Here is a 22,083-nt window from a genome sequence, read left to right on the forward strand (position 1 = left end):
ATGAGTGTCAGTTAACAATAAAACATATTTGTATTTACATAATGTTTTGCTTAGATATATTGAGATATGTTCGTCAAATATCAATAAGTGTTTGTATGATCGATGATATATTTTTATTGAATGAAATCATTTTTATCAAATAGTATTTTATATTGTTTGGAAAGATTTTTAACTGTCGAAAGTATTAGTTTAAGTTGTCATTGGAACATATAATGTTTTGTGTTCATTACGCATAAAAAAAAAAGATTTTTTTTTGTATATAATAGTCGTAGTATATATAATATGACGGACAGGCAGACAGAGAATGTTTTTGCCAACGGTATTGCTTGTAATACATTACACTAATACTTGGTGATAGGGTTGTGCAAGCTCAACTAGGGATGTACTACGTTAGATGCTAGATATGCTACCTCGAAACAGCAAGGGTGAGTGAGCCAGTGTACATTTAGGCACGGAGGACATTACACCTTAGTTCTCAAGGTCAGTGGAGTATTGGTGATGAAAGAAATGGTTTCAAATCTGGGTTTTGGTATTTGTTAAATCTCATGCAGGATATATAAGTCTAATGGTATATCATTATTATAAATCATGATGTTATTTCAATTTTGGGAGTGGATGACTACTACTATGGGTTTCTTTCCGGTTCTATCGGAAGAATCTACATTCAGATCAAGTGCTACTAACTTTACATTAATTTTCTGTCAAATGACTATTCGAAGCTACTCGCTGTGACTACTTTAATCAAATATGTATATTTACATTTTAAATTAATAAATTATTCAATTTCATTTTACTTTTGGTATTTTAAAAGGTCTGAGTTATTCGTTTTTTAAATAGTATTTGAGTTAAAATTTATTAGTGAACATAATTTTTAACACAGATGGTTTATCTACGATGTGAACAAAAAATATTAAAAATGTAGGTGCAGAAGTTATTATATCTATGCGACATACTTACAAGGGCCCGTGTTCTCTGCGAGAGAAAATATGAACATATAAGTATCACATAGCAATATTTATGACATGGAAACTAGCTAGGTAAGGTAAATGACCATGTGTACGTACTTATTATATATCTTATAATAATATATGTATCAAATATGTTTTCTACTGTACGCTAAAGATATTATGAAAACATATGGTAACTATGATATCCTACTGAGTTCTGGCTGATTAGAAAGTTATAATTTATATTGTTATTATAAAGAGATCTAATTAAAATAATTTCAGTGCATAGAGAATATTGTAAAAAGTGTATTAATTATTATGTTAAAAGTTGAATAGTAATATTTGAAAATATAGTTTTAGCTATTAATATATATATAAAAATATTTTTAAGAAATATATTCAAAGATTTAAAGAGCATACAGGTGTTCGAATAATAATATGTTGATATCGAAAATGCATTCACATGTAGCTTTCGTGAAAGTGGTGGAATAGCTCCGGTGTACTGAACAAAGTATATCTGTGTTTTCGTGTACGAGTAAGAGAGAAAGAGACGAAAATATCTTAAAAAGCAGTGAAGCGGCGCGGTAAAGCAACAACCAATATAAGACATGGCTCATAGTGTCGGCGGCAGTGTGCGAGCGAGACGCGTATAGAGGGGGGGCGGGTGTGCGAGCGAGACGCGTATAGAGGGGGGGCGGGTGTGCGAGCGAGACGCGTATAGAGGGTGGGGCGGGTGTGCGAGCGAGACGCGTATAGAGGGGGGGCGGGTGTGCGAGCGAGAGGGCAGGCGGTACCGACCGGCGAGCTGCGCGATGTTGTCGGCCGAGCCGAAGCGGTTGGAGCGCGAGAAGAGGTGCGCGAACTCGCGCGGCGCCGACATGACGCTTCCGCCCAGCCCCGTGATGCCGTCGCGGATGTTGCCGCCCACGTTCCTGACGACACACACACCGTGCGTTAGTTATTAATGCAATAGGTAAGGTTGAGTCGAGATGGCCCAGTGGTTAGAACGCGTGCATCTTAACCGATGATTGCGGGTTCAAATCCAGGCAAGCACCGCTGATTCCTGTGCTTAATATGTCTTTATAATTCATCTCGTGCTCAGCGGTGAAGGAAAACATCGTGAGGAAACCTGCATGTGACAAATTTCATAGAAATTTAAATAAAACTATTTATAACGGATGAATCGCGTATATTAATTATTTTTAAACATCCCGACGTTTCGAGCACTTTGCAGTGTTCGTGGTCACGGGCAGACATCTGCCCGTGACCACGAACTGCATTCATCCGTTATAAATAGTTTTATTTAAATGTGTAATCATCGCGAAAATTTAAGACAACATTTCATAGAAATTCTGCCACATGTGTATTCCACCAACCCGCATTGGAACAGCGTGGTGGAATATGTTCCAAATCTTCTCCTCAAAGGGAGAGGAGGCCTTGAGCCCAGCAGTGGGAATTTACAGGCTGCTGTTGTTGTTGTTGCATAAGGTATAGTAAGACACTAATTAGATGTAGCATCATGATTACTGCCGATTTACACAACCAATAGAAACAGCTCCCTATCGCGCCATTCGACGCTATTCGTCGCTATAGATTCACGCGTCAGAGAAAGCAAGTGCATGTAAATCGACGCGTCAAATTGACGAATATATTAGGTCATATGATATTACAAGTTATTACGTTTGTGCAAAGATCATATTCGCGTGAGAAATAAATATTGATGATTTGGGATAGCGTAGTTAATTCGGATGTGATCGGTTTTACGAATTTTGCCGATGCGACATCTTAGTTGTGTCGTACTATACATTATTCAATACTGCAGGATACACAATGCAAATAATTATAGCACCCACTCAGCAGATATTTTACGACAAACAACAGTACTTAGTAGTGTTGTGTTCCGGTTTGAAGGGTGAGTGAGCCAATGTAACTACAGGCACAAGGGACATAACATCTCAGTTCCTAAGGTTAATGGCGCATTGGCGATGTAAGGAATAGTCAACTCTCAAATCATTCATCAATAATTCTTAAATCTTAGTACAGGAGTAAGATATAATCATAATATTATAACTAGTTACAACACCATATCAGAAAAACAACGACACTAACTTGAGTCCTTGTCCCATATCCCGTAAAACCTCACGAGGTTGCCTGTGTGTTTGTCCACTTGTTCCGTGTTGCTGAAATGAAGTAAAGAGAATTTTTTAATCCTAAATCACACATATCCAGATTTCAGTACACTATTGTTAAGGTGTGGTCAAGCGGTGAGTCACGTGCCATCAGGACACACTCGCTGGCGTGCCAAGCGTGGTCTCTGCCAAGCGAGCCACAGGCCGGCCCACTACTTCGTACCAACTAGCTCACATTTACTGTGTGTTTCACAAGCGTGGACACAAGCTGCACTCATGGCCGCCTTAAGGTTTGATCTGTGCCGTAATACCGACGAAACGTACCGACTTCGCCGAACCGATCTTCCGGGGCAGGCATCGTGGCTCCAGGTCGCGACAGTCAAAGTTCGCACGGCTCATAACATAGTCTTTATGCCATACCTCCCAGTTCTTGATCCTCTTGTTATAGCCGTCGAGCTTTTTCTGCAGCTGGACGATGCAAAGCGCGCTCTTCTGGTTCTTCTTCTCGAAAACCGCTTTGATGCGCTGCAGCTGCTGTTTGTCAGCGTTCGCTGCTAACTTCAGGTACTCGTTAACGTTGTCTGGAAATGATTGATGGGTTAATAATGTTAGAGACTCAATTCGACTCGATTTCATAGTTAGAATAATAGATAATACCGAGAAGAACCGGCCATTCACTTAGCAATTATTAAATTTCATCAAAGAAATCCTTTTAAGAAAATTTGGCACGCAAACTCTACTTTTTTCATATTATTTGTAATACTAACATGTTTCTTCAAATGTGTTAAGAGATAGTTTATCGCGAATACAGTACAATATAATGTTATGTTATAAAAATTTAAAATTTACGTATTCTTTATGATTTGCTAATTGTTCCTCTATTGTGCACTACAAACAGTTCTTGATTAACATATTATTATTTATAATAAAACACTATTTTACTTTACGACTTCAATTTAGCTTCAAAATGTCATTGTGTCGAAAATCTGGTGAATATCAGAGATTAATCAAGCTTTCGGCCAATGATATCGCGTCAAATCAATATCAATGTTATTTAATTGGCTTTTAGCTTGTATCTTGGTTTGGTAGACCAGGCCAGACCAGACCAGACCAGACCAGACCAGACCAGACCAGACCAGACCAGACCAGGCCAGACTAGACTAGACTAAAGATAATTAAGTTTCAAGTTAAACCAATGATTATATTCAGCATCTCACCATCTCTAATGGTCTGTTCGAGACGTATGAGGTCCTTGGTCCGTTCGATCTTACTGTTGAGGTGAGCGATCGCGGCTTGCGCCTTCGCTGACGTCACGTTCGCGCTGCCGTCCATTTCGTCGCCTGAAATAAATGTTTTTTTCTTTGTTTTATTAACAACACGAATGCATCACTACTACTGACAATCTCTATTTGTATTAACGCGTCATGCTTGCAATTCTAGTATATTGACATAGTAATACATAACTGTCAAATACAAAACTACAATTCGTTACAATACATTTGCAACTAACATTAAAGTTTCTCAGAGAGTATTTACTTTAAGAGCCCTGACAGATTATATAAAATGTAGGTACTTGTACTGACTGTATATAACTACTTAATTCAATGTATTTAAATCAAAAATACTTTATCAATAATGAACATTTAAAATATGAAAAAATGTAATTAATTTACAGGAAAAATCGTTCGTTTACACTTTAATTAATTATATTAATGAGGTACGTGTACTTGATTGAATATATTTACATGTTCAAATATTACTTTAAACAAATATATAGTTTTGTGTATTTATTCTAGTTTTATGGAAATTTCTAGAATTTATTTATTTCTAATTATGTTATAGAAATTTTGTGTACCTTGATTGATATAATCTCCATCTTGACCTGAGGACAGAAAAATAATATCTTTGTCAAAATTTACTCATTGACAAGTTTTATTAAGTAAAAAGTAACTGGCTGTTAAAGTCCCACTGATGGGCTAACGCCTCCCAACTTATTGAGTAGGGTTGGAGCTTATTCCATCACCATAATCCAATGCCGTTTGGTGGACATACATGTTGGGAAATATCGTTGAGATTAGACACATGTAGGTTTCCTTACGATGTTTTCATTCACAAAAAAGTAGGTAATTATAAATTAAAATTAAACACACGAATAATCAGAAGTGCTTGTCTGGGTTCGAACCCTCTGTCATCGGGCGAGAGGGACACATTCTAAACCAGGCAGGTTCTCTTACAGGGTGTAAGAGAGCCCTATCATCAAGTAAAACCTCATACTTGGACTCAGGTCCTCAATTGCCGGGCGATTTTTTTTTAATGACCAATTATATACGTTTTATATCTGAACCCTAGTGGTTAGAACGCGTGCATCTTAACCGATGATTGCGGGTTCAAACCCAGGCAAGCACCACTATATACATATATGTGCTTAATTTGAGTTAATAATTCATCTCATGCTCGGCGGTGAGTGAAGGAACATCATCGTGAGGGAACCTGCATGTGTCTAATTTCATCGAAATTCTGCCATATGTGCATTCCACCAATCCGCATTGGAACAGCGTGTTGGAATATGTTCCGAACCCTGTCCTTAATGGAAGAGGAGGCCTTATCTTACCAGTGGGAAATGTACAGGCAGATATCTGCAAGCAATTTCAAATAAAAAAAAAAAGACAATCTACGAATCGTCTTATCCGAAACGCGGATCATAAAATCAATAGTCATAAAACTAGACTACCATAACTTTAACTGCGAACGTTAGAGGTTATCGACAGTCGCGTTGCTCACCTCTATAGGCCGGCGAGCCGTATTCATCGGCTGACGACAACGCATACGAGACGTTCGGACTGCATACCGCATACGCGTAATCGCCGGGCGCGAGAATATTCGACATGTTCTTCTTTTGCGGCGAATCTTCTAAGCTGGAAATAAATTTAAATCGTCAAATAGGACCATCCATTTGTTACGTTAGACTATTTTCGGCAGTTTTTAACCCCCTACCCCCTACCGCCCCGGTATAATATTTATTACGTAAGAATCTAAAGGAAAAAATGAATACAAGTTTGGTTTATTATTCTTTTACAAAAATATTTTTTTGTTAATGTTGATTTGTTATACGTTCTAAAGGTAAGCATCCGAGTAAACCTTGGCAACCACACGGTTTCCCACGCTTCTTCAAATAATTTCAAATTTGCGAGTTTATTTTTTTTATCTTACGTAAGAACTGTTGAAACTCCTTCTTACCCCCTAAGAAAACCTAAGACATTGTCAAACACCCCCCCCCCATGTCTTATGTCATGAATTTATGGCCCCCTAACGCTATGGTATACGGACCACTTAACGATATAATAATTGCAAAATCTTTATACTTTATACTTAATTGGCAAAATAAATAATGATTACGCGTTGTATTGTTGATGTTCATTTATTGATTGGTGTATTATATCGTTCTTATAGTCCACTATACCAAATATATGCAGAATTTATTTATTTGAGACATCACATTAGAAACCGATTTAATAATTAAGCGCGATTCTTAATATACTTTAAATATCAATGACAATTTGTAAGCACACTCGGTCTGAGTGTTTACATGAATAAAATTAATGATCGATTTATTTTAATTAGCTAAAAAACGGTTGTAACATTAATTTCCTACGCCACACAACATTACAAAACAAATATAGTTTCATCACATTTATGTTATATATTATTATAAGAATAATAAATACTATTGTTGTTAATTTTCCTCATATATAATACTAGCGACCCACCTCGGCCTCGCTCGGGTGCAATGCTGCCACTAAATATACTACATTATGTTTATGTAAATGTTCATACAGCCTTCGCAATTTTTTAGCTTTAAGACAATACAAACCGCTATGTCTGCGTTTTAAATTAGTAATATCTTCGAAAATATTCATTTCAATTGCGTGTTGTACATGGTCATATTAATCTATAAGTATTATATGCACAATATATTTAAGGCAATTTAATTGGAAAATCATTAATGTATTGCTTAAAATCGCAGATTTTTAAAGTGTTCAATACTGTAGTACATTATTTTCATTTATCTCTTAGGTTTAACTAGCATTTGCAATGTAAGCTCAAGACATGTGTTTTATTTACGACATCACATTGGAAACCTCTAAATTTATCAGTATATCACTATTATATTAAGCATGTATTACACATAATATAAACCTCTCTTGAAATGCTTTATCTGTTAAAAGAAAAACAGCATCAAAATCCGTTTTTTTTTCAAGATCTCAGCATACAAAGGGACAGACATCGAAAAGCGACTTTCTTTTCTACTATGTAGAGATGACAATACAAAGGTGACAATACAGGCTTAAAATTGCTTAGAACATTAATCTGCTGCTGTTTAAATAATAATTCACTTACTCTCTAGAACTATTCGCCGTGGTGTTACTGGACAGCGGACTGCTACCGAGGTCTCTGGAATGGGACTTGACATGGTGCGCCCTGCTCTCCCCGTGACGCGATGACTCCTTGAATCAACACCATTGTAAATTATTGTATCACGTACTGTTAATAACAAACAAGATAAATAAATTCAAGATTAAATATAAGTATACGATAAAGGTATTAATATTCGTTGATTCATATTCATATTGGATACATATATCTATGTAATTATGTATGTGTTTAATTTAATAATGATATCGTAACAACTGAACCTGCGGCTTTATCTGAGCGGTATTGTTCTGTTGACAAATTAAAAAATATATATGTTTAAAAACGCTTATGTCCGTTAGGTTATTATAAAATTAGTGAGTTTATGGAGTCTTTTCTCAATAAAACCTTTGAATCCTATTCACTTTTCGATATTTAATATTTACAAACAATCAGAAATTAATAAAAAATCTGCATCGTTTTTTTTTTCAGTTCTTTTTAGGACAGGGTATTTGATTTTCCGGGTAGAGATGTTTAATCTGTTAATCAATAAGTACTTAAGTGTTTCTATAACCTGTATGGAATAAAGGTATTTGATTTGAATTTTTAATGAATTCAGGACTTCACTTTACTAACAGCACAAAAAGCGCCACCACAAATTTACCCCTCGATGAGTAAAATAAAACCCCTTGTCCTGTCTCCCTGGGACTCAAACTATATCCATTCCAAATCTAATCTAAATCGTTTTAGCGATTTAAGCTTGAAATTGTAACAGACAGTGTTACTATCGCATTTATAGTATTAGTTTAGATATAATTAAATCTACTGAATATCATAATCTACATTATGAATCATTGATAACTTTACGTATCATTCAATCTTATAATTGACCATTAATTGAACAAATTACTAATTGATTAAAATCACACACAAACAATCCAACTTGAATCTATACTAATATTATATATGTGAAAGTAATCTCTTCTTCTGTCTGTCCGTCCGTCGCTCTTTAGCTGCCAAAGCAATTTTTTTTATGGTATAGGTTGGCGGACGAGCATATGGGCCACCTGATGGTAAGTGATCACCATCACCCATAGAGAATGACGCTGTAAGAAATATTAACTATTCCTTACATCGTCAATATGCCAACGATCTTGGGAATTAAGATGTTATATCCCTTGTGCCTGTAGTTACACTGGCTTGATCAACCTTCAAACCGGAACACAACAATACTGAGTACTGTTAATTGGCGGTAGAATAACTGATGAGTGGGTGGTACCTACCCAGAAGGGCTTGCACAAAGCCCTACTACCAAGAAATTTGACGAAAATTGCTATGAAGCAAACTTGAAATCCAAGAAAGGACATATATAAAAGGCTAATATTTTTGCCTGATACACAACAAACACCCTAAAACGCGAGCGAAGACGCGGGCGACTACTAGTATATATGATAACTAAGATATATCTAATGTTGAAAAAGATTAACTACTGATTTTCTTGCCGGTTCTTCTCGGTAGAATCTACTTTCCGAAACGGTGATAGCTTCACTTAATTGTTAATTGACGATTCAAAAGGGCTTGTAAAAGCCGACTTGAATAAAGTTTATTTTGATTTTGCCTCATACCAGTTCACGATGAGTGAGTTAAGAATAACTAACGAATTCTTGGACCTTTGCTGGACTTTGCGTTTAGTTTATTATAAAAACATTTACAAACAGACATTACTAAATAATATAAAACAATTTGTATGTTTATGTAAATTGAACGGAATTTACTACATTATTGTAAATTGACGGCCTCGAGTATATATTATTGATATTGACTGCGTTTCCGGTAAGTATTGTGTGTTTGTTTTCCTATTTAAACAAAGAACAATGGAAGTTTTTTTATATTTACTTCTTTATTATTATTGTCAAATTCTTAATGAATTCAGCAAGTGGCTGAATTTCGACTATTACCTATATAATACTTACCATGGAAACCTTTTCTATTCTAATATGTAAATTTATAAAGTAAAGTAACAGCCTGTAAATTTCCCTGCTGGGATAAGGCCTCCTCTTCCATTAAGGAGAGGCTTTGGAACATATTCCACCACGCTGTTCCAATGCGGGTTGGTGGAATGCACATGTGGCAGAATTTCGAAGAAATTAGACACATGCAGGTTTCCTCACGAAGTTTTCCTTCACCGCCGAGTACGAGATGAATTATAAACACAAATTAAGCACATATATATATATATATATATATATATATATATATATATATATATAGTAGTCCTTGCCTGGATTTGAACTCGCAATCATCAAAAATAAATATTAAAAAAAAACAAATTAAAAGAGAAAATCTGAACTATTTTGTATTTGCTTATTAATTAAATCAATACATAAGTAAAATGAAATAACATAACGTCATTAATTATATGATTTTAAATTAGTAGTGCCGTTTGAGATTAATTATTTATCACTCACGGCAGTTGTTCCTAACTGTTTCGTCGGTCTAGTGAATAGTACATAAGTAAAATCCGAAGTCCAAAGTTTCTCAGTCGTGAAACGTCGAAAACCGGCTTACAATGATATGCCATTTTGATCCATATGTGTTTAAAATGTTATTATAATGACAGTCAATATCGCGTACCATTTACTGTCACTTATGATCTACCAATTCAACACTACAGTCATTCTTAACGCCGGGATGATAGTGATGAAACCAAAACAAAATGGGAGTAGGTAACTTAAGTTTTCTTCAAGTCTAGACCAGCGAGGCAGTTTACTTTAGACATAAACTAGTCTATAGGTTGAGTAGACGAATTGACCTAATTAGTTTAGATTAGACGTAACCCCCCCCCCCCTTCCTCCACAACCCGTACACAAACCTAAAACAGGCTTAAGCTTGGTTTATATTTAAAGCAATAGCCCCACGCGTTTTCGGCCGAGTTACATTTGGATTATACATGACTGCTTCAGTTCCTACGGCAGATTTCTTAGTCACGAATTTATTACTTAGGGTCCGAGCGTAAAATTTCGTCGCCATGATAAACTATACAACTCATAAACTATAATCAAATCAAAACAAAAAAGGACGTAACTTTTATATTTATACTTACGGCCTGTCCCGGCTTCGAACGGACTTAAGTGTATTTTATTTTTATTTTTACCCTTTATTTATATATTTCTTTTTCTATTTCAACTTATTTACACAAAATCCTTAGCAAATGAAATACCTAAACCATCCTTATGAATCCCCCTGTCTAATAATGAAAACCTCATGAAAATCCGTTCAGTAGTTTTGGAGTTTATCGCGCACATACAGACAGATAGACGTGGCCAGCTGACTTTGTTTTATAATATGCATTGATTGACGATGTAAAATTAAATAGAACATTTTTAAACGTAACCTTGAATAAACGGAAGTTTATTTCTATGATATATTATATATAATTATTGCATAAAACGTTTCAAAACTACGTTCGCCTCGTCCTTGCTGCCTGATAACGTTATCAGTTACTAAACTGAGCAAATTATTAAGATGCATGTCAAATGTTAAAGACCTCATATGTTTCTTTGAATTATTAAACATTTTAACGTATGTGATTATAGTAAGGAATTATTAATAATATATACAATAACTTTAAATATATGTATATAAATAAGACTACTCATATTCTCTCTTAATATAGCATTATAGCTGAAGATAATTTGAATAAAATTAAAAAAGAGGCTGTAACTTCTCCAATGCTGAACTAAGACCTTTTACCCTTTTCAGAAAAAGGTTAGGTACTAATTCAACCACGCTACTCCAACGTGGATTTATGGTTAAACATTTGGCACATTTATGACAGATGCAGGTTTTCTCGTGATCTTCACTGAACACGAGTTGTATTATAAACCAAAATTAAGGAAATTCAATAATGCTTGTCGGGATTTGTACACACAACCTCCGGTGAATTTTCACGTGCTTTAACCACAGGGACATCTCGACACTGTATTATAAATCATCACTTTGGTTTTAACTAATGGAAAACTGTATAAACGACTCTGAATTTTTTATATTTTCCAGACTTCTTGGTCACGACCGCGAATCTCAAGGACTATTTAACTGCATAGGACCTAACGGTGCACGAGTGTGCGCGCACAAATACACTTGCACTATTCTCTTTCAGAACTCTTATAATCCAATGAAATGGTAATCCGTCAAGATTCGAGAGTCATTAGACTTTATCTGTTCACCTTCAAATTCAATGAAATGGTAACCCGACAGGTTTCAAGAGACATCAGACGTTACTGGCTTTGCAAGACACGGAAGTGTATAATACTCTTACTACCGGTTCTGATTGTGGATTCAAGCAAAAGCCGACAAGTAACTCATTAGTTACTTTATGATTCAAAATACTTACCGTTTACATAGAACACAATATATTATTACACATATATATAATACATATATATCGTGCACAAAGTTTTTTTTTAAAACTACCAGCACTAATCCCTTCAAGAATCATTCCCAGGAAGGATTTGTCAACAGGCAGCCGACAAAGACACAATACTCTGACTCCCAAGCAACTAGATGACTATACGAACGACAATATTTTATAAACTTACATGGTGCGCTGTGGACGGCGACTGTACCCTTGAGCGGATGACGTCATCCGTCACCACCGCAGGGTCGCGTAGATCAGCCGCGGAGGGCGACTGGCTCCTACTCGAACCCTTGCTGTGCCCGTGCCCCACATGCAGCGTGTCCATCGCACCGTGCCACCGCGCCACCTTACCACCGAACGCCGCCACCGGATCACCTTACATGGACTTGTTACGAGGCGATCTGTGCCTTATTATTTTTTCATAAGTATTTTATTAATTTCGTTGACCCCATTCCTTCGAGATTTATCTGTAAAGAAAAAAAATATATAATTAAATTTAAGTTTACAATTAGAAAAATGTTATAACAATTACAGTTATGAGTTTTGTGTTTCTCATCAGAGGCCGCGATGTTACAGTGTGGTACCAATTATGAATACAATTCATTTATTATTATTTATAATAAAATTAACATAAAATTGTAGTTATTAGTTTAAGGACCGGATTATATGCTTTCGTATATTTAGTCCTTTGACAGCGATCATTATATACAACAACAACAACAGCCTGTAAATTCCCACTGCTAGGCTAAAGGCCTCCTCTCCCTTTGAGGAGAAGGTTTGGAACATATTCCACCACGCTGTTCCATTATATATTTCATCGTAATTCTAGTGATGATGCTTATTTTTTGGTACTCTATGTCGATAATTATTGTTAAAGACTATTTTTTAATTAAAAGACTATTATTGTTTTACTTTTTACGTTGTAATTATTTAAGCTATCATTGCTCATAACACACTACTAAAGGAAACTTCATTGGTGTTTATTTATTTGTATTTTCAATCTAAATATATGATTATTCCCTTATTGTTTATTTCCGTCGCAAATAAAACTAGACCGCTATTTTATTTTTTAAATATGATGGTTCCAATTTCAAAAAGAGAATCACAGGGTTTCATGTAATGAATACGTCCAATCAAACAGCTACATTTCACGTTTTAAAACGTAAGGAGCCATCCTGTACCTTCATTCGCAAAGTGCATTCAGAAACCCAATCTACGGTGAGGTAAGCAACTTTTGAATACCATCGTTTTATAATAATTGGTATAAAAATAATTGATAACACGTAACGAAAGTGTTTTCGCTATATATTATGCATATGTGTATTAAATAACATTTATGGATAAATTAACAAGGTTTGACAATACATATGTATATAAGAGAAATAAAACATTATTAAAAATCGCATATGAATTAAAACAAAAACAATAAGAAAAAGTTTAAATGTGATCAAAACTCTGTCTCTTTCTATTACATACTAATAGAAAGAGAAAAGGTTGGCTGTAGAGGCCATATCGTTTTACCCTTATGCCATGATTCCTGCCAGTTAACTCTACTGTGAGCCGCGTTAAAGAAGAGTTGCAAAAGATACATACATACAACTCTTAATATAACAATACAACAATGTTACCAGTATACATATTATTTTAATGTATAACATAATTTAATGTAGCTTTTGGCGCACATAATATAATTTATGTTTATCTATCACTATTGGCTTAGTGACAGAACTATTAATATTTGATTCAGACAAATGGTTTTTAAGGGATAGCGAGCAGTGGTACGATGAAGCGAAGCGAATAAGATATATTTAAAAAGTATATGTGCAGTCGAACGGTAGCTTTAACATGAGTCATAGTGACGAACGCGCGAGGGCGTTGAATCTTTTCCTGTCTTTATGAAGCTACTCCGGTTAAGGACTTAAACTTATGTAACTTCGCATTCACGAACGAAAATATATCGATTACGTTATATATTTAAATATAATAGTATTCGATTGCAAATAATCCAAGTTTATTTAAATATATCTTTATATAAATAATTTGGTTTCTATACCGCGAACAACAATATTTAATATTATCCATAGTTGTTCGGTTTCTTTTAAAAAAGAGCCCTAAAATAAATTAATATAATAATAATATTTCGTAAAGAAATATTAGTTGAAAACATTTTTAATTTGGAAGTATAATACCAATTTTAGCACCTACATAGTAAATTTCCCTTAAGATTGTATCTTACAAAATTGTTAACGTGAATTTAACGTATAACCGGCTGGCGGCTAATACATTGAAACTTTGCAAAAGCCTTAAGCTAATCTAATATGTACAAAGAACGGTAGGCAACCCTTATTCGACGCCATGTTGCAAACTGGTCTTCCACGTATGGCTCACAGCGTAAATCATTTGTCTGTCAATCACGATGGCGCATATTGCATACCAAAATAATATGCTAACTACATACATAGTACGTAATATACTTTCCCAATGTCAACTGCTGTAACAACTACGTAGGAAATGTGTTATAGATTAGTTCATGAAATGAAATAAAAAAAAATTTAAGGATTTTTTATGATTATGGTGATGGTAAGTGGTCACCATCATCCATAGACAATGAGGCTGTAAAAAATATTAACTATCCCTTACATCTTCAATGCGCCACCAACCTTGGGAACTAAGATGCTATGTCCCTTGTGCCTGTAGTTACACTGGCTCTCTCACCCTTCTAACCGGAATACAACAATATTGCGTACTGTTGTTTAGCGGCAGAATATCTGATGAGTGGGTGACCAGGCGGACTTGCACAAAGCCGTACCACCAAATAAGGAGAGATTTTTTATGAGAGATTTATTATAAGTAAATTCGAGCAACCTGTAAACATATTAAAACATATAACCCTTCTGGATGTGGTATTTGATTTAATTATATAAGTTTGAATAATTTAGGAATCATAATCAGATGTATTAAAAAGAGTTACATTTATAGTACATCTATCTGGATGTGACATTGGTGACGATTTTAGAAAGTTATCAAGAACATATGTAGTAATGTAGATAACATTAAAGACTACCGTTTATAGCGTATATAAGCGTCTTTAAGACTGATAATTATCTTTATCTTTCTGGTAAGAAAAATCGCTAATAGAATATACAATACCAAGATTATTTATGAATAAATTTGTACCGTATTAAGTAAATTCCTTTTTGTTCTAATTATCTTATTTTATAATAAGTATACTTTCTCCTATTTAACAATATAATTGACATACGTATGTATTGTAGACACAACTTAGATGTCGCTTCGACAAAATTAGTGAAACCGATCACATCCGAATTGATTACGCTATCCTAAATTATCAATATTTATTTCTGATGCGAATATGATCTTTGCACAAACGCAATAAGTTGTAATATCATATGACCTAATATATATGTCAATTTGACGCGTGAATTGCTAGCTTTCTCTGACACGTGAATCTATAGCGACGAATAGCGTCGAATGGCGCGATAGGGAGCTATTTCTATTGGTTATGTAAATTGGCAGTAATCGGTTTTATTTTCATTCCATTGCATTTTCCGATGCTACATCTAATTTGTGTCGTACTTATACATATGTATATATCAAACATAATTATTTTTCGTTTAAATGTTGATTTTGATTAGCACAGATCGCAACATACAAATTGTTATTACAAATAATCGACAGAATTACTACTGTCGCACCAGCTTAAGCTCTGTTCTTAGTTACCATCGTAAATAACTAAAATCAAATTATGTTTCAGTCAAGAAAAGTTCTTTAGCAGCGTCGAGTTACAAAGTGTTCAATGAAACTTCGCACGGGTGCAATGCTGGTACTGAATATACTACAAAATGTCTTTAAACCGCTTTTTCAGTCAGTTCAGGGTCATAATGACCTATATTAAAATCGTTTCGCTCAACAAGCCTTTACCACTGGTAAAGTGTAGAATAAATAATGATCATTATCTTGGGCTATCCCTAAGAGATATATAGCAACGTGGACTTTTTGTCACATTTATAAATTTTCCAATGCTGTAGTACATTATTTTAATCTATCCCTTAAGGTTTAGCCAACATTTGCAATGTAAGCGCATAATTGTTAACTTACAACATCACATTAGAAACCTCTAAGATTTCCATACTACATTCCCCAATTACAATTTCTATAAATCTTTATATAGAAACACTCTATCTATTTAAAAAAACGCATAAAAATAATTTGCGTACTTATAAAGATCTAAGCATACACAGGGGCTGACAGACAGCGGAAAGCGACTTTGTCTATGCAGTGCTTTAAACAACCATCGTGAGAAATATTCCCCAATTCCATTAAAATTTTGAGCTTCTTATAGAATAGTATTTGTTTGCATGAAATGCATGAATTTTACAGATAATGTTGACACTATTGACCTACATAATATATGGTAATTGGGATTAACTCGATACATAATCATGAAGACAATCTTGTCTTATCGACAATATATTAGTATCGCTCTTTAGGATAACGTTAACATACCTTATTTGGTTATCTATCAAGTCTATGTAAATATAAACACGTAGCTAATGAAACATGTCAACTAAATTTTATTTAATGTATAATCACTTTTATTGAATGTATAATGTATGTATATCATTTGCAACGCATTGTAAATATTAAAAAAAAAAAATGGTTCGCAGGCGAAACTTCGCATTTTTCCAACAGATTTTGAATTTCGAATCCTATGACAGCTTTGTTTTGATTTAATGTTACTGTAAACTGACGACGTCTGTTCGCGATAGTTACATTTGTTTTTTTTTTTTATTAAGCGATAGCTCTACATGGGCCAGTAACTTTATACCATTCTCTAAAATTAATTCTTTGTCAAAGCACAACAATTTAATAAATTGCAATCAATAATCCATATTATTTTTCTGCACATCTAAGGGCTCGAGCTCTTTAAATTGAGATCATAGCCGATGAACGTGCAGTTATAATTCCATTATAACTGGGACAAAAATCAGCTTACGCTCCTAATATACAAGATACTCTAAACGACAACCATAGCTACTTAATAACTAACTACTGCCTAAGATGTAATATGCTTAAAAAAAGTTTTTATATCAACGAATTATCAGTCGCAGCTTGGGGTTATGCAGTTGGCAATGTCACACGCTCATGCATCAGAAAGCACGTAAAGCTGTTGGCCCTGCGCCTGATCTCTCCCGGTCGTGACGGATTGCCATCCGATCGAACGATAATAGTTACATAGAGAGCTCCTTGGTTTGAAAACAGGCGAACACTAGCCCGGAATAGTCCTTAAGATTGAAAAACGTATCACCAATATTAGATTATAAATGATAATGCTACTCATCGATAGAGTGAATTGAGGATGAAGGCTTGTGTGCTATGAAGATTAATAAATTACGAAGGTTCGTCTCTTATAGATTGTATATACAATAATAAGAAATCCCACATATATTTGCATATAAGTAGGACTTTGTGCAACGCCGGGTAGGTTTCACTCATCACTTGTTATACCCCTATAGTTATATTCCTTAAGAGTGAGTGAGCTAGTGTAACTAAAGGCATACGAGACGTAACTTAGCACCAAAAGATAAGTCAACGTAAGAAATGATAAACATTTCCTAGCGTCAATATATTTGGGCGGTGGTCACTGACTGATTAGGTTTTCTACTAGTCAATTCACCTTACAATTATAAATAATAAAATAATATCCGAAACCACACGAAGAAGCTAATAAGAATAACAATACGTTTACTTAGCCAACAATAATATCAGTCGCTACAAATTACACGCGTAATAAACTATAGAGTAAATTTTTAAAACGCAACGAAAACTTTAAAATGGGCAATATTTTCTTCGGTATTGTTAGCTTAGCTGAGAATTGAGTTTGTTGTGATCTTGGCACTCGACCAGCATGTAGTATAAGTGACATAATTAAAACGAGCCTACTTGAATTGTGATTTACATAAACATGTTTTCGTGTATTGTAGTTGGGTTTAATGTAACTTTAACTATGGTTAAGATTTTATGTATGTTATAAAAGGATGATTGAGAACCGACGCATTACTTAAACAAAGAGACATAGAGAGGAAATTTGGAAGACTAATTACAGACGTTTTATCTGATGGAACTGCTTACTGGTTTTATTATGCTGTTGTAAACGTCATCTTTTTGGCGGAAAAATTAATCAGGTGTGTAAAAAACCTTTTTTTTATGACATGGGTGGCAAACGAGCTGGAGGCTCACCTGATGGAAAGTGACTACCACCGCCTATGGACATCTGCAACACCAGGGGACTTGCAGATGCGTTACCGGCCTTTAAGAAAGGAGTACGCTCTTTTCTTGAAGGTTCCCATGTCGTATCGGTACCTGCTATACCTGATCACTCTTTAACTCCCCAACTAAGTGCACCAGTAAGCGGGCAAAGGTGAGATGAAAATTGATATATCAAGATCGATAGGACACAGGAATTGAACCATCGCTTGACATTGACTTGGCTTATGACGTCGAGATGTAACATTGCTGACTAAATCCAAGATCCTACTGAGAAATTATTGACGGACAAGCCGAAAGAAAACTTTTTCTCCAATCCACAATTGGTACCCAGGGATTTACGATAGGTTGCTTTATATGGACAATGCTACTAAACCAATCGAGCACGTCCTTGATAGTAACGACCTTGTCAGCCGACATATTTTATATTTGCATATTGATTTTATTTATGTACGTCGAGAATAGTATTAATATGTTCTAATTCTATTGCAAAGAAGATTACATATATCGATGCATACACATTAAGTCGTACTCAAAGAGTAATTGGTTATGTATTTTAACTAGCTACCCGTCACGGCTTCGCACGGGGGCAATATAAAAAAAAGTAAATACAGCCACCGTTTGCAATGTGTGTTTTTACTTTCGACATTCCGTCTGAAACTTCTAAAATTATCAGTAAATCTTTACTATATTGTCCATGTACTATAAACAAAAACCTTCCTCTCGAATCACTCTATCTATTAAAGAAAACCGTATCAAAATCCGTTGTGTAATTTTAATAATCTAAGCATATATTGGGGCAGCCAGTGGTAAGCAACCAAAGGTTAGACTTTGTTTAATGACATGTAAAGATAATTATAATTAATGGTAATCCGTTTTACTGAAAAACAATTTGTGATATTTCTTTGCAAGAATCACGCGGAAATTACGAGAAGGATTTATATTACTCTTTATGGTGATTGCTTCAAGCGCAATAAAATGAAAATCCGAAATATCAAAAAACTACGATGTATTTCACATTGCGTGTCGTGCAATTAATAGTTGCTGTAAAGTTCGCAAGCAATCAAAAAAGTGTTATAAAAATGTAAGTAGAAAAATTATAGGTAACAACAACCTTATCCGATCCGTAGGCGCCCTAAGCACGTCTTAAGCGATACTTTCGACAGACGTACTGCTGACAATATCAATACTAAGACATCGAAAACAAAACACCCCGACCCTGACAGCGGGGTCGAGGTCCCTTATTCGTTACAAGTACACGTCACACAACCTCCCCGACATCCACTGCGCCCTAAGCCTAGGTCCGCCTAACACGAGGCACCCTTAGGTAGCGCGTACTTTGCCCTAAGCCCTAAGTGGGCTGCTAATGACTTAAGTGTTTGAACTCGCCGCCTCGCCAGTACCGATGTATAATCCATTAGGGCTAAAAGTAAAATATATTACCGAGTAAAAAAATGGGTAAGGCATTGTTCCTGAGAGCTAGTTTTCACTTATTATTATTCTTCTGATTACTTATGGTAGAGTTATGACGTTTTCAAATGTTTGATACGTCTCTTATTCAAAGTCCACACAAACAAAGCCAGGGAAAGTGTAGCGTTTATAAATATAAACGTTTATTTTCGCATTCATGACGTACACGAGACGTAACAGTGACGTATCTGTTATAAAATTCATTCAAATCTATTCTATCACTATCGAGATAATGTATGTTCTTAATTTAAAAAATCTGTTTTGATAAAAAATAGCACTATTTCGAGATCGCTCCAGTAAATAAGAATCAAATATTTCTGTAATGTCGTGAATGTGCCACTTGCAATGCTATTCACATTTATAGTTGGAACATAATCAAACTTCGAATCTGTTTTTATTTCCACTAGCTTTTAGTTTCGCTTTACACAAGACAAACTTGTATTATGTGATGACCGTCAGTCAAAGGTCAGCATGTAATCTAGGAAGCTATTAACCTACTTCTGTTTGTCGTAGCGATTGGAAACTTTGGAAATATGTGTATTCAAGTATTCGAGTGGGTCAAAGTGTATTGTCATCCGTTGACACAAGAATTTGTGACCATTTGATTTAATAACGAAGCTTCGTAGTGGACTTAGTCTTAGTTAGGGATTTCAGTCATTAGATTTATTTGGCGTATTTATTATATAACAGCCGGTAAATTTCCCCGCTGCCGGGCTAAGGTCATCTTTCTCTTTCCTCCTCCACGCTACACCAATGCGGTTTGGTTTGGACACACGTGACAGAATTTCGTTGAAATTAGACACATGCAAGTTTCCTCATGATGTTTTGTATCGCCGCCGAGCACGAAACGACATGTTTATAACGATAAATGAAAATTTAATTTGATCGAAAGTCACAGCTGGGACTTATCCCGAAGGGACGGTTTGAGGCTTATTCCAGCACACTGTTCCAATACGCATCAGCGGATATACATATGGCGTAATTCATTTAACACATACATGTTTCCCTACGATGTTTCTCGCCACCGCTCGCCGAGCCCGAGATGATTTATAAACACAAATGATTGAATGTACACTTTACAAATATCGACATTAAGACTATAAATAGCATACACATACCAATATAACATACGATATATTTGACGTTTCATGTTTTAAACGTATTTATTCTATTCAAAATATACATATACTTTTACATTGTGTGGTAACATTGAATGAACATTGAATCTTTGTAATAAGCCGATAACTTCCTAATTAACGTTATCAATGCGTCCATTAGCTTCAGTTGTTTCCGACATCGACGCAGGCGAGGTTAATGCGTCTATTATCAATACGAATCGAAGTGATTTCAACAGATTCAAACAAATTAGGAGTAATAAATCATTATAATATATATTAATATTATAAGTGTCAAAGTAACTCTGTCTGTCTGTCTGCCTGCCTGTCAATCTTTCACGACCGAACCGCTGAACCAGTAATGAAATTTGGTATGAAGCAAACATGAACTCCTAGAAATGATATAATTAAGGCTACTTTTTTGTCTAACACATGACAACCAACACCCTATAACGCGAGCGACTTCTAGTAATTAATAATTTTACATGAAAACTTCACATCTGACGAATAAATACTACGTTCAATCTGGGGTAGATTGTACTTCCGCAAACCGAGTCGAGATGGCCCAGTGGTTAGAACGTTTCACAATGATTCTTGGAGTTAGAGTGATAGAAGTAATGTCACACTGGAAAATCAATAACTATTGTTTTGATTTCTCTCAAATAATCAACTTCAAAAACACTCATTGCTCGATAAAATATAATGTTGTTATTTATACTTTCTCAATTATGGGGTATATTAAAACAGTTAATTAAAACTATGAACTCTTTTTCGTTTAATAAAAAAGCTTTATATATGTAGTATATATAATTATATTTTAGGAAAAATAAAACACAAATTATGGTAGTAATTATTAAGTATTTGTTTTCTATATATTAAACTTTATTTTCACAATGATTCTTGGACTTAAGAGTGATAGATGTAGCATCACACTGGAAAATCAATAACTATTGTTTTGATTTCTCTCATAAATAATCAACTTCAAAAACAATCATTGCTTAATAAAATAGAATATTGTTACTTATACTTCTTCAATTATGGGGTACATTAAAACAGTCAATTAAAACTATGAACTCTTTGTTGTTTAATGTAAATAAAAACCTTTATATATGTTATATACATAATTATATTTTAGGAAAAATAAAACACATATTATGGTAGTAATTATTAGGTATTTGTTTTCTATACATTAAACTTTATTTCCATAATGATTCTTGGAGTTAAGAGTGATAGATGTAGCATCACACTGGAAAATGCAGCACAGATGTATTTGTATTATCTAGGCTTGTATTTCTTCTTTGGAACTG

At 34.7% G+C, this 22,083-nt stretch overlaps 1 protein-coding gene across 6 annotated transcripts in view; it reads right to left on the reverse strand.

Annotated features, from left to right (window-relative positions):
• Positions 1 to 22,083, reverse strand: part of LOC124540405 (transmembrane and coiled-coil domains protein 2) — a 67,160-nt gene that overhangs the window by 25,821 nt on the left and 19,256 nt on the right. For 3 of the 6 annotated variants that reach the window (XM_047117922.1, XM_047117920.1, XM_047117918.1), the window contains exons 2-10: positions 12,085 to 12,370; positions 7,475 to 7,581; positions 5,858 to 5,991; positions 4,932 to 4,958; positions 4,294 to 4,416; positions 3,497 to 3,657; positions 3,057 to 3,127; positions 1,746 to 1,879; positions 958 to 972 (exon numbers count right to left, since the gene is read on the reverse strand). In XM_047117922.1, the coding sequence (XP_046973878.1) occupies positions 958 to 972; positions 1,746 to 1,879; positions 3,057 to 3,127; positions 3,497 to 3,657; positions 4,294 to 4,416; positions 4,932 to 4,958; positions 5,858 to 5,991; positions 7,475 to 7,581; positions 12,085 to 12,228 (916 nt within the window). In that variant the 5' untranslated portion in view covers positions 12,229 to 12,370. The remainder of the gene's footprint in view (positions 1 to 957; positions 973 to 1,745; positions 1,880 to 3,056; positions 3,128 to 3,496; positions 3,658 to 4,293; positions 4,417 to 4,931; positions 4,959 to 5,857; positions 5,992 to 7,474; positions 7,582 to 12,084; positions 12,371 to 22,083) is intronic. The other 3 variants (XM_047117924.1, XM_047117921.1, XM_047117919.1) reach the window with 1 other exon arrangement.

Source organism: Vanessa cardui, chromosome 25, assembly GCF_905220365.1.
Source record: "Vanessa cardui chromosome 25, ilVanCard2.1, whole genome shotgun sequence".
NCBI lineage: Eukaryota > Metazoa > Arthropoda > Insecta > Lepidoptera > Nymphalidae > Vanessa > Vanessa cardui.